Here is a 13,799-nt window from a genome sequence, read left to right as displayed (position 1 = left end):
TTCAGGATATTCGCTGTTCTGATTAAGGTTGAGTAGTATGCGGTTTTGGCTAAAGAAATGGCATCATTTCTTTGTGCACTGCTAGGCCAGTTTTGACGTAAAGGCGTTCCAGGCGACAGCCTTTGGTTTTGAGCTGGCATAGCGCTGGTGTAAAGCAGAGTGGGCAAAGGAAACAGACCTTGTTTTCAGAGGTGCAAGAGTATTAAGCAGTAGATGAAGTCCGAGATTGTAGTGGGATACCAGTTCATCTGTGGTGGATAAGCCGTCTCAGCTGGGAAAGTCATCAGTTCCATTAGAGAGGGCGAACAAGTCAATATCTTTGATGTTTCGAAAAGTGATAGAGCGAGGCATGCTAGTCCTTGATAATCTTAGCATGACATTAAAGGATATTAGCTTGTGGTCTGAGATGGGCAAATCTGAGGCACAACAGTTTAGGGGGGTTACACCAGAGCAGCAGATTAGGTCAAGAATGTGTCCTTGGAAGTGTATATCTGTGATAGGCAAAACTGATAGGATAAACTCGGCCCTACAAATAAGTCAGTCAGGCCTTACTATTTTGCACAATGTTCATTGTGTGTCCTTCAAGGAATTTAGATTGTAAAAAATTCCAAGGGGTCATGTGGATCATGAAATTTAAAATGACCCTGCTTGAAGTGTATTGTGAGAAACATGAGAAAACCCTGCCTGAATAAACTAGTCTACTGCATACATTTAAAAGGTGTATTTACTCATTACTTTAATTCAGTTATAAAAAGACAATTGTTGTAGGTAGAGAAGGAAGATAGCTGGATAACATGGAATTGTAGAATAAGAAATGTCACAGCTTTGGTTAAGGTGTCCTGTAACAATGGGCCTCATTCATGAACCGTTCTTACGAACAAATATGTTCTTAAGTCCCACTTACGAAGATTTTACGAAGATTGGGCCTCATTCCCCAATATCGTCTTAAGAATCTTCTTAGATTCTTTCTTAAGTTGTTCTTAAGAGGTTCCTTAAGAAAACCCTACGTCAGATTCACCAACGCGTTCATAAGCCTCAGAATTGTTCGCAGCTGTGTTCTTACATTAATGAAAGCCGCAGGAGCAATATATATGCCATTGTTTTGCGGGCCTTGGATGGAGAAATGCCACGTATAAATAGGGTGGGGGGGTTACTAATTGATGGCATGGTTCCAATTTACTTGATTTATCTTAAATCATTGGCACATGTAATTTATTTTAGAATTTAAATATGTAAATTACCAAAAATATTAAATGAATAAATAAATGAATAAATATGACAGAATTATCACTGTATTATTGCATTTTATTGAACTACACAAGAGAAGAAAACACAACCATGCCAACATTTCGGCACTGAAATGTGCGTAAGAGTACTCCTGAGTGTTCGTAGGATTTGTTCTTGCCTAAGAAAAAATCCTAGATAAGAAAAAATTCATGAATGCCACAATCTTCGTAAAATCTTCGTAAGTGGGACTTAAGAACAAATTTGTTGGTAAGAACGGTTCATGAATGAGGCCCATTGTGGCATTCATGATTTTTTTCTTATCTAGGATTTGTTCTTAGGCAAGAACAAATCCTACGAACACTCAGGAGTAATCTTTCATATTTTTGGTAATTTACAAAGAATTTAAATTCTAAAATAAATCAAATGTGCCAATGATTTAAGATAAATCAAGTAAATTGGAAACATGCCATCAATTAGTAACCCCCCCCCCCCTACCCTATTTATACGTGGCATTTCTCCATCCAAGGCCTGCAAAACAATGGCATATATATTGCTCCTGCGGCTTTCATTAATGTAAGAACACAGCTGCGAACAATTCTGAGGCTTACGAACGCGGTGGTGAATCTGACGAAGGGTTTTCTTAAGGAACCTCTTAAGAACAACTTAAGAAAGAATCTAAGAAGATTCTTAAGAAGATATTGGTGAATGAGGCCCAATGTCCTTTGGGAGGTGTACGTAGGTGTGTCGGGGCAGGGTGGTGCTCCCATTGGGCCATCCCCCCAGTTAAAAATTGCAAATATACGTTAGCGTCATTTAATGGATGAAGATGCTGTTGAAATTGTTAATAATCCGTGATTAAATCCGTGATTAAAAAGCACTCCACCACTGGACTCTAGAGCAGTGGAGCCGTGTTCTCTGGAGTGACGAAAAACGCTTCTCCATCTGGCAATCTGATGGACGAGTCTGGGTTTGGCGGTTGCCAGGAGAACGGTACTTGTCTGACTGCATTGTGCCAAGTGTAAAGTTTGGTGGAGGGGGGATTATGGTGTGGGGTTGTTTTTCAGGAGCTGGGCTTTGCCCCTTAGTTCCAGTGAAAGGAACTCTGAAAGCTTCAGCATACCAAGAGATGTTGGACAATTCCATACTACAATTCCAACAGTTTGGGGATGGCCCCTTCCTGTTCCAACATGAGTGTGCACCAGTGCACAAAGCAAGGTCCATAAAAACATGGATGAGAGAGTTTGGTGTGGATGAACTTGACTGGCCTGCACAGAGTCCTGACCTCAACCCAACAGAAAACCTTTGGGATGAATTAGTGCGGAGACTGAGAGCCAGGCCTTTCCGTCCAACACCAGTGTGTGACCTCACAAATGCACTTCTGGAAGAATGGTCAAAAATTCCCATAAACACTCCTAAACCTTGTGGAAAGTTGAAGCTGTTAATAGTTGCAAAGGGTGGACTGACATCATATCAAACCCTATGGATTAAGAATGGGATGTCACTTAAATTCATATGCGATTCAAGGCAGGTGAGCAAATACTTTTGGTAATATAGTGTAGGGCAGCTTTGACCATACTTATGCAACTTTTACTTTTACTTTTACCACTATCTGTATTTGACAGCTATAGTTACTAATGACATTGCTGATTAATAAAATTGTAAAATACATGGTTATATTATTAAATTACGTAATTATAAAATAGATATATAAATGATAAAAACTATAGATTACACTACCTTACTATATATTGTAGTTACAATAGACTGCAGCATTGACATTGTACTTGTTAATACAGCTGATGTAATAATCGCAAAATAGGCTATAATGTAATTTAACACTAAAATCACACTCTAATTGTTGAATATATATATTTTTTAAAACGTACCTACTTTTTGGGTAAATGGTCCCAGTTATTTTCCGTCACTGCACATTTGAGTGCTGCTGTCCCTTTAAGGATGAGGGCATCCAAAAACACAAATCCCGGTTTACTGGTCCTCTGATTGGCTCACCCTTCGACTCTTACCCTAAACATAACCAATCATTACCCCTCGTGCCTAAACCTCAACCTGAACCAATGAGGTTAAGGAGTCCTAGCCAATCAGAGGCATCGTAGGGCGGGCCTTGCTTTTGCCATAGTAGGATTCGTAATTTAGCGACCGGGAACAAGCGGAACAAGGTGTGCACGTTCACTTCTAGGCAAACTGCAACCTTCCACGTATCACAGGTTAGTAAATTATGAGCGCATAAAATGTCCAGAAGGCAAGCACTGCTGAGCAACTAAAGCGATGTCAATGCAGTCCATTCAATAAATTGTGTTATTGTAGTTTATTTCGTTCCCGAATGTCATGCTAACGCCGCTAGCTTACGTTAGTTAGCTCCGGCTAGCAAACAGCTCACGTTAGCTAGTGTCATGTAGACTAGGTATGCTTTAATGCTGTTCAAGTCACATGTGCTTCGTAGTGAAAGTGACTTTTTATGCAGTATTACCGTACCTGATCGCGTCACATGTATTTGCGATCGATAGGTAGACTGAAGCTCTGCCATGTACACGCTTTTCAGTCATGTTAACCTAGCTATCTGGGTGTTAGCAAGGACGCATGGGCACTGCCAGCGTTAACGTTAGATCACGCTGCCTATTTTAAACTACGGCATGTTGAGCGCATGTTGAATGTTAAAGCACTGACACCACTAGCTAGACACGTCTTTACAGAAAACGTGTTTATCAAAGAGTTGGGTGACTGAGAGCTGAGAGTGACTCTAGTTTGAAGTGCCCTCAGTACTGCGGAGGTTATAACAGCCTGGGAGCAGAAGTGGACGAGCCACAGCTGTCCTGAACCTGACACTGTTCCAGCCATTGAAATGACTCTCTGACAGCTGTTGAAGTCAAACAACTCCTGGGTCATATCAGTTGGTCAACTTTGTTTGCCAGTAGGCTTGTGAGTTAGTGCCTAAGTTACCATGGGTATACTTTCACTCAAAGCTCCTCGAAATCAAAGAAGGTCCAGTTGTGTTGAGATCTGCAGGAGAGATCATAATGGATGGCTGACTATAACCCATGGTAGGTTATTAGAATCAGTCCTCTTGTTTGTTTGTTTTTCCAAAGTCCTTAAGTGTTGCTGTCATGCCTGCAAAAAAGACCACCACTAAGAGGAAGTCTGAGCCCATTGTGGAAGATGTGCAAGACCCCAAGAAAGTGAAAGGTAAATCATTGAGTTTTCAGAAAGCAAACAGTTGATAAAGGTGTGTGTGTATGTATTATTTATTTATTCATTCATTCATTCATTCAAACTAGAAGAACCAAATCAATTTCATGAGAATAGTTTACGCCAAGTTCCTGAATGGAAAGCACTTGGCTGTATGCAATTTGAGTAAGCTTTGTAGCTGCATTTTTGATTATGATATAATTACTTTTGATTAACATGAAAATTGTGTGTGTGACAGTTTCCCACAGGAGTCATGGGAAGGAGGCAGGCCAGGTTCTTGTTCTGGGCATGGGTGATGTTGGACAGTTGGGTCACGGCGAGGACATCTTTCAGAGGAAGAAGCCGTCCCTTGTGTCCCTGCCAGAGAAAATTGTGCAAGTGGTGGCTGGAGGCATGCACACTGTATGCCTGAGCGACACTGGCAATGTAGGTGATCATCTGTCTTGTCTTTTTACATGGAATAGTAGTACTATTACTGTGGCTGCCTGCTAACATTTCAACACATTTTTTTTGTTTGTTTTTTAGGTCTACACTTTTGGCTGTAATGATGAAGGAGCCCTTGGTCGGGACACAACAGAGTCGGGGTCTGAGATGGTTCCAGGAAAGGTGCCTCTGGAGGAGAAGGTGGTCCAGGTGTCGGCAGGGGACAGCCACACAGCTGCACTCACAGATGATGGAACAGTGTACATGTGGGGTGCCTTCAGGGTTAGTAACCTGCTGTTATCAGCCACCTAGATCTGCGTTCATAAGTCAGGATGTTTGTGTGTGAGATAACTTCCCCACATCATCACATTTTTAAAGTATCCACTTGAAAAAGATATTTAAACTCCTCCACTTTCCTTGCTGTCACTGGGAAAGCAAGTTCTCCCTCCCCATATATAAAATGTATTTACTGAATTATGATTACTGTTAAGTAATTGGTTGCTGTTTTGACTAAAGCAATAACACTAACAAGTCTCCACATGCCTCCAAACTAGAATAACAGACAGGTTTGCAGAGTATTTCTCCTCCGCTGCGGTTGCAGTGTCCTGGTGGTTTGATATTGTTTGAGGCAAGATAATAGACATTTGTAGCAATTTTGCAGACTTCACAATTTTTGTGCATGTGTCTTTTTTGGCCTATATTAAAGCATCAGTTTCAACCTGACACATAATGTGTTGTTTCAACCAGTGCTTGTAGTATGCTTGATGTAATTTGGCAACCATAGCGTGACACATCAGCTTGTGTTGATTCTGTTTTAGCCTTTCTGCCACAGGGCTGCTATGTTTTTGTTTTTCTCTGCACCACTCCACCCCCACTGTAAAGAAAAGGGAGGACTGGCTTCATTGCTGCAATATATGATTTGGGCTGACTGAGGCCTTAGGTCATCAACCACTTCTTATTTGGTTAAATCGGACATGAGGCTCTGATGCTTTAACGTCAAATGGTCTTTCAGGTTTCCTCTCATCAGTTTCCTTTCTTAACCCTCCTGATATCTGTTTCTCCCCAGTCATGTGCGTCTCTCACTTCAGACCTCTCTAATTGCCTTTGAACAGGAGAGGTTCTTCGCGAAATCTGAGCTTTGGAACTTTTTCTCACATTCATTTTTTTGATCTCTGTATTATCTGCTGCATGTGGCTACATGACCAAATCTCTGACAGTTGCAGCATTGTTCATGGTTTGAGATAAAGTGGCTTAAGTTTTCTTAATTTGTTAGAGGGAAAAGTAAAGCTGTTCAAACATGATGATCCTTTGTTACAACATTCTTTATTATTTTCATCTCTCCACATGTACTATCACTATCATTACTACTTGTTTTTTCATAATTAATTCTCCATGGCACACTGGCAATCGCATCTCCATTACTGTACCTTTGCCTGCCCTCTACAGTCTGACAGGAGTAAGGCTATGTTTCACTATGTAATCTCTGTTCCTTATTTATGATGTTGTTGTTTTTATCTCAGATCTGATGTTATATTTGGAATGTGTATTACAGTATACATCCCATCAACTACCTTCCATACACTTTTTAATATGCTGGACCCTTTTTTCCAGGATAACAACGGTGTCATAGGCCTACTGGAGCCCCTAAAAACATGTACTCTTCCAGTCAAAGTCCCCATGCCTGAACCAGTTGTGAAAATTGCATCAGGTAAGAATGAGTCCGCTTCAGTGCAGCATGTTTTTGTTTCTATGCTGCAGATTACGTCTGATAATGTTTCCTTTGATCTTTCACAATTTCTTTGATAGGTAACGACCACCTGGTAATGGTTACACTGGAGGGATACCTTTACTCATCAGGCAATGGAGAGCAGGGGCAGCTGGGGAGAGTGCCTGAAATCTTTTCAAACAGAGGAGGCAGGAAGGGCCTCGGTAAGTAACACAAGCCTGGAGCATCAATAGCACAAGATTTAACACGTATACATTTCTGATTTATGGTTACATTGACAGTCGAAGTTTTCATGGCTTTAATGTGTATCAATGTAGCGTTCTGGCTGACTGTGTGTCCTCTGATTTCAGACCGTATGCTGGTACCACAGGTAGTTTCTCTGAAAGGGAAAAAAGGGAAAGAAGGCAAAGTTAAGTGCATCGATGTCTTCTGTGGGTCGTACTTCACCTTTGCTGTGACAAAAGAAGGACATATTTATGGATTTGGCCTCGCCAACTATCACCAGCTGGGTTAGTATGGCCTTTTTTGAGAGCGTAAATTCCATTAATCTGTATTGTAATTTTAACTGTAGTGGTATCTAGACTGCTTTCAGATTACTAAGTGTACTTTACAGTTGTATTATATTTAAAAAAAAATAAAATTCCCTCTTGATTCCCTCGTGGGACTTCCCTGGTTCAATAACAGCCTTTTTATTTATTATCTGACATTGTTTTCCAGATATGTTTTAGTCAGTTGGCCATATTCTGCTTGAAGGCAGTTGTATCAAACATTGTGAGGTCAATTTATTTGTCCTCATACCTTTTATCCAATCTTTCAGGGACTAAAAGCACCAAGATATGTTTTTCCCCGGAAAAACTGATGTGCTTCAAGAACTCCACCACTTCCTGGGTGCAGTTTTCTGGAGGGCAACATCACTCAGTCTGCCTTGATGCCGAAGGTAAGTTCCACATATGTGCTCTTTCAGGCCTGATCCAGATTTATGCTGCTTCGCCTTTACAAGGTGATACGTAAGTAAGCAAGTCATTTACAACTGATGTTACACATTATGTTTCAGCATTTAAGTCTGTTAGAGACTAAAAGTTGACACTGTTTGGAATTCAAAATGTAAAAAATAGTTTTGTCGAAATAATAAAATAAGACACACCAAGAACAGCAGGTGATATAAGCAAACAGATGAATCCTCTGAATGTCTTCCTCTTGTAGGACAGGTGTACAGTCTGGGCAGAGCAGATTATGGTCGTCTGGGTCTGGGTGAAGGCGCTGAAGAGAAGAGTGAGCCCACGCTTGTGACTGGGATGGAGCCGGCCAGCAGTGTGGCATGTGGGGCGTCTGTCAGCTTCGCTGTGACCAGAGAAGGTGAGAAACAAAGAAAAGGCATTAGAAGTTTGAGTGATCAGAGTTGGTTTCATAAGTGTTTACTTAAGTGTCACTTGCTTTCATGGCAAGTCCTTAGTCCTTGACAGTTTTTCCAAAGTGTGTGTCAGCTTCATTTGTCTGTAAAGAGCATGAACTCACTGTAAAGAGTTGCATTTTATTTTGTCCTTTTAAGAAGTACATTAACCTGTAGCTGGATTAATTTAATATTACATCATTGTATATTGGCTAAACCAGATTATAGATGATGTCTAGTTACACATGTAGTTACTTGCAGACAGATGATATGTTCTGACACATGAAACCTTTGTGTTTTCCTAAATTTGTCACTGTTCTGTAGAAAGTTATCACACAACATAACATTAGTAATTTCTAGCACAATAACATCAGATCTAATGTGACAAAGTGAAATAATCTTTGAGTAATTTGGGTTTTCTCAATGAATGAAGCCTTAGCTTGACGATTCCCTTTGTCTCCATCCACATCCAATCACATCTAATCTAGCACTTGCTGTAGTTGACCAGCTCACTTCAACACCAGAGAGGGTGATACAGAATGATTAAAAATCCAAGCTTATCAAAACACTGATGCAAGAATTCACAACAGTCAAACTGTCTCCACCCATGCCTGACTGGCCCGGAGATACCCACGAGAAACAAAACTCACAAGGCATCAGGTTACCAGGAAACTGTTCTCATTAACTACTTCCAGATATTACAAATGCAGTATGAATGAGATTTTACAGATTTCAATTATCAGCACATTTTAGGCACAACAAACCAAACGATTGATCAATTGCATTACTGTAAATATGAATTGTGGATACATCAAACTGTAAATAATGTAAATATTCCTTCTACTTCTGTAACTTAAATTCATGAATGCTCCTTTCTCAAACACGGCTCCTACAATTTAGATATACAAAAATATGTAATTCATCACAGTTAAAAGCTGGAAATCCCCCTATTAAAGTGCTTGAATTTGACTGTGAAAATGGCGTAAGAATCCTGAATGAGCCAAAAAGGTTAAAACATTATTTTTTAAAAAGGTTGCTCACTCCACCTTCTGTTGCCTGTTGTCACTCCAGGATCTGTGTACGCCTGGGGCATGGGCACCAACCTGCAGCTTGGCACCGGAGAGGAGGATGATGAATGGAGCCCCGTTAAGATGACGGGCAAGCAGCTGGAGAACCGTGTAGTACTGACAGCCTCCAGTGGAGGGCAGCATACAGCTCTTTTGGTCAAGGACAAACAGGAGAGCTGATGTCCATCTGACTGATGGGGGATCTTTTGATCAGCTACTTGGTGGGGCCTTGTTCACGATGCCTAAATCTGGAGATGGGGTTGATCTGTGTGACTTCCTGTGCTGAGCTGAGGGAGAGGTGAGAGTCGAGCGCTTTTATTGGAACTCTTTTCTTGCTGGTGTGAGGAAAATGTCCGTGGATGTTCACTAGATCATGAAAAATGAGAGACTATTTTTTTAAATCTAGTTTTTGATGTTCACTTTGAATTCTTTTCATTAAACGTCATTAGTATGACTGTAAGAAGGTGTATGCGATGTTTGTGAATGTGAGTATTGGCATGTACATAGAGGAAGTGAGAGTGTAACCTTTTTAATGAATTCCACAAAGCCTTTTTTAATTTTTTTTTCTTTCCTTTAAAGCAATCATTTCAATTCAATTTGGTTCAGGCATTTATACTGAGATTGATATGTGAGACTACTGTTCATTTTACTTTGAGCACACATTGTTGTGTCTACTTGGAAACACATCATACTGTAACCTGCATTGTGTTGCTTTTCCTGTCTGACAATAAAGATTACATTTTAGGTTTTAAGCCTTTTCTTATCCAATGCATCAAATATTCAGCAACTGTTTTTTTTTTTTAAATGATTAATTGTTTATTAATGATAATTGATCATTTTCCTGAAAAATACTGAACATTTTGTAGTGTAAGTTTCTCAGGTGTGAGCATTTAAAATTTGCCTTCCGTACAATGTGATTAATTTTAACACATTTTTTGACACTATATAGACAAAACGTTTAATTTATCAACAGAATAGTTGGCAGTTTGAGCAATAATGAAAATGAATAGCCACAGCTGTGTCGTGCAGTTACCACAGACATGTCAGCCGGATGTCACATCTAACACCCTACTTGCAAAAGGGAAAATCCACCCTAACACATAATCAATTATTTCCAATATGGTTGGACATTTCAGTCAATGTTGATGACTGGTTATATAAATGCGAGAACACATGAAAAGAAAATTGTTGGTTTACAACTTTTATACTGTAATGAAATAACTGAAAAAATGCAAAAGACATTGTGGCCACTGAAGGTTTTTGTGGCAAACTATGTTTTATTGCTCCAGTATCTACCATTGTTGCAGTCCTTTCTGATTATCAGAGTCTATTGTGCTGGAAATATAGGTAATTACATTTACTAAGGCTCAACCCTTATGATCCTGTTGGACATTGATATTCTGCAGGCATCATTTCATTTTCTACCCTATTTTTGCAAGTGGTGTAAAATGTAGGTTAAAACAAAGTTGCTGATGTTAAGCAGTTGCACCCTTGCTGCTTTATGTCTATTTTGTATGCAAATAACACATTCCATACCCATCGAGTCACGAATGTAAATCAGAAACACTTAAGGATGCAAATGATGGTACAAGTACATACATCAAAGCTACGTGCTTTTGTGTGTAATCTGAGGTGAAATGCACGGGGTCCTTGCACGTCTCATCGTGCTTTCATCTGTCCAAAAGGACCCAAGATTACATTTTTAAAAATCGCTCATGGTTAGAGAGCTCAATAAGCTTTGAAATGCTGAAGAAGCTTTCATAAGCAGTTAACTGATCAGAATGAACCCCTTCTATTGTTTTGCCTCACTGTTTGTCCTGTGACAAAGCAGAATTGTCAGAAATAAATTTGAACTAAAGGCACAGTTTCCTGTTTGGTAGAAATAAGTTGTACAATAGCTGTAAAGAAAATTATTTTTTTAACCTCCATGCTGATGGAAAGTTGATTGTATTCCACATTTCTAGAGCTTGACGGTGCTGTAAATACAAGTCTCTGAAAGCCCCAAGATACCAAATACTGTAGGTTTGACAAGACATAATTTACATCCTTTTTAAAGTTTTTACTTAACAAGTAGCAGACTGCTTCAACATTTTGCTCTGAGGCTCCAAATAATGACTGAGTAGTTCTTCTTTGGATGAACATATCCTTAAACATGGTTCTTTTTTTCAAGTAGAAACCATCTGAAAGCATTCTGGGCATTAAAAAAATGTACATTTACAGACAATGTTTCTGAAAAGCGTTCTTAAAGCACATTGTTCCTCAAAGAACATAACTTCCTTCTTTCTATATGTTGTTGACAGTATCTGAAAAGAGTGAATGTACTTGTTTTCTCGTGCACTGCCATACACGGCACACTATTCCGTAATTATCTCTTTCGACTATGAAGAATATAGTTTGACAATCATTTGACACTGAAATTTGCAATTTTAGACACGTCGATGTGTCAACCCCTCCATAACTTTCATTACAACATTTTATTTCCTTACCTCAGTAATGAGCTATTAGGAGGTCAAATACCAAGCAGAGTTAAATATTCTGTCTTGTTATCCCGGCACTGATTAAGTGCTCCCTAGATATGCACTTGTTATTTTTACTAGTCACCCACTGCGCCTGAATTTCGAGAAATTACATTTTTGATCTTGGACGCCTGTTAAGACATAGTTGTTTATCTCTGTCCTTCAGACCTCCAACACACAAGTTGTGTCTTTTTTTTTAAAGACTTTCAGAAGTCACAAATTCACTGTTATGACTGATTTAAAGCTGCGAGGTGAAGAAAGGGTGTTAAAAGCATCTTTGCCCTGGAAATGTAGAAAGTCTGAATGCACGAGTGCGGGATGTCAAAGAGAAACATTCGTACAGGGATTCAGCAAAAGCATCCTGCGATTAATTCCTTTCACTCATAGAAAGTCTTACTGGATTTTTCATAATGTGTGTGGGCTCTAATCTCCCTTTCTTCAAACTAATTACAGAGGAGACAGAGGAGACTCAGGCACCTGCACCACCAGCCACACATTCACTCTAATAAAGGAGGGAGCCAAATTAATCACGGCTGTACATATATGGATTTCATAAGCTTTTTGTTCAAGTCACACTGTCTTTCACGTGTGCCTTACACTGACAGACAGCACGATGCATTCATTAACAGAAGCATCATAAAATTATAACCTTACAAGGAAAATGAATGTTGGATCATTTTGCCCTGCCTTGATTGAGATGTGGCAGCCCGTAAGTCACCCCGCTGCCTTCTTAATTAACTTGTCATTTCAAGTGTGGGATGCTGTGTCTCTTGTATCGAAAAAATCCAAAGTTTTGTCATGATTTGAATGCTCTGGAGTGGCTTCACTCTGAGTTGTCTGAATAAGCTTTGGCTTTGTGTAAAATAGTGTGAAGATGGAAGTTATGATGTACAAAGCGTAGGAAGGGTTGATTGAAAGCGAACGCAACAGGCTACCCACAAAACACTAAACATGTATTTTCTATCATTGCCTCCCCTCACATGACAACGTGACTGTCTGCATGTTTGTTTGAGAAAGCATTCAACCCACACTGCCTTCCCACCACGTATGATCTAAAACACATAGCTCACTCTTTACCTTCAGATAATATTGATAATAAAAAAACATCTTCAAACAGGCACACTATTCATTCTTGTCAACACTGTCATACATCCTGTGTCTTAAAGTCTTGATAAATTTGACATGAACAACAAAATGCCCTTGGCTGTTAACCGATTCACCGAGATGTATGAAGTGCTACATGTATGAAGTCTCCACTGTTGCCATGGCAGAGAAGATGCTGTTTTCTGTTGTTATCACCCACAAAACATGTATTTCTGTGATTGCGTGAGCAGGAAAACGGATGGGGTATTATTAGCAAATGAGTACCTCTCTTGCATTTCAGCTGCTGGTTGTCCATTGCCTGCGGACCATTCTTGTAATTACTGGCGATTGCCTTGATGGATTGGGCTCCTCGTCCAGTGGGCTGAGGGCTTCTTGTGAGCCCCACAGTGGAGGACCAGCAGCTGTGCTGGGCTTGTAAGAAGGGCCATTCTGTTGATCTGCTGCATGGTTACAGACCTGTTCTTATTGACCTGATGACAACAGGTATCAAACCATTTAATGAAGCACCATGGTATATGACTCATCCCTTTAATGGGCTTTTCTTATTAGCTACTAGACGTCCGTGACATACTGCTTCTGTGCTGATTACTGACAAAGGTCCAGCTACGATCAAATAAATCACCTTTGTGGGTGGCAGCTGAACTGAAAACAGACTATGGTGTCCTGAGGATTTGGCGCAAAGGGATGGATCCTGTGAAAGAATTATCTGATCCTAAAAGACTAAATGTTGAGAAGATGGGGTCAGGAAAGGGGCAAGGTATTGGCTGAAGGTATACAAGTAGCAGTAGTATATTAGCCTTCCATACAAGGCATTAGTTATGTCAAAAGACATTTATCACCGGTGCTCTGCTTCATGATGGTGCACTTTGCTAGATGCAGAAGACAACAGTTCTGTCTCTGTGTCATAGCTTTATTATAAACGTGCTACATTGACGTAGGCTTGCACTCCTATGTTTTTGGTCAGTTTAAAAGAAAAAAATAAGAACAAAATGAAGTTACTTCAGCAAATATTGTGGCACATTTAACTAGCAAAATGAAAAGCTGTGGTGAAAAAATCGACAGGACGAAGGAAATTCTCAAGACGAAACAGTTATAAACCTTGATTCTGCATACTTTTAGACAGCTCTGATGGAGCTCGGGAT

General features: G+C 39.9%; 1 protein-coding gene across 1 annotated transcript; it reads left to right on the top strand.

Moving 5' to 3' along the window:
• The first annotated feature begins 3,294 nt into the window (after nucleotides 1-3,294).
• rcc1 (regulator of chromosome condensation 1) lies at nucleotides 3,295-9,789 on the top strand. The gene is made up of 10 exons (XM_030395145.1): nucleotides 3,295-3,452; nucleotides 4,332-4,428; nucleotides 4,670-4,857; nucleotides 4,957-5,136; nucleotides 6,466-6,562; nucleotides 6,661-6,783; nucleotides 6,931-7,089; nucleotides 7,398-7,517; nucleotides 7,784-7,936; nucleotides 9,042-9,789. Exons 2-10 carry the CDS (start codon nucleotides 4,350-4,352, stop codon nucleotides 9,215-9,217), a joined length of 1,275 nt encoding a protein of 424 aa, XP_030251005.1. The 5' UTR covers nucleotides 3,295-3,452; nucleotides 4,332-4,349; the 3' UTR covers nucleotides 9,218-9,789.
• The last annotated feature ends 4,010 nt before the right edge of the window (nucleotides 9,790-13,799 follow it).

The sequence above is a fragment of the Sparus aurata genome, chromosome 17 (genome assembly GCF_900880675.1).
Source record: "Sparus aurata chromosome 17, fSpaAur1.1, whole genome shotgun sequence".
NCBI classification, from domain to species: domain Eukaryota; kingdom Metazoa; phylum Chordata; class Actinopteri; order Spariformes; family Sparidae; genus Sparus; species Sparus aurata.
This window is presented reverse-complemented; position numbering and strand designations above follow the sequence as displayed.

Coding starts and splice junctions, on each gene's coding strand:
- rcc1 (XM_030395145.1), top strand. CDS start 4,350: ATGCCTGCAAAAAAGACCACCACTAAGAGGAAGTCTGAGCCCATTGTG. Junction 6,784..6,930: donor AGGAGGCAGGAAGGGCCTCG/GTAAGTAACACA, acceptor CTCTGATTTCAG/ACCGTATGCTGGTACCACAG. Junction 7,518..7,783: donor AGTCTGCCTTGATGCCGAAG/GTAAGTTCCACA, acceptor TTCCTCTTGTAG/GACAGGTGTACAGTCTGGGC.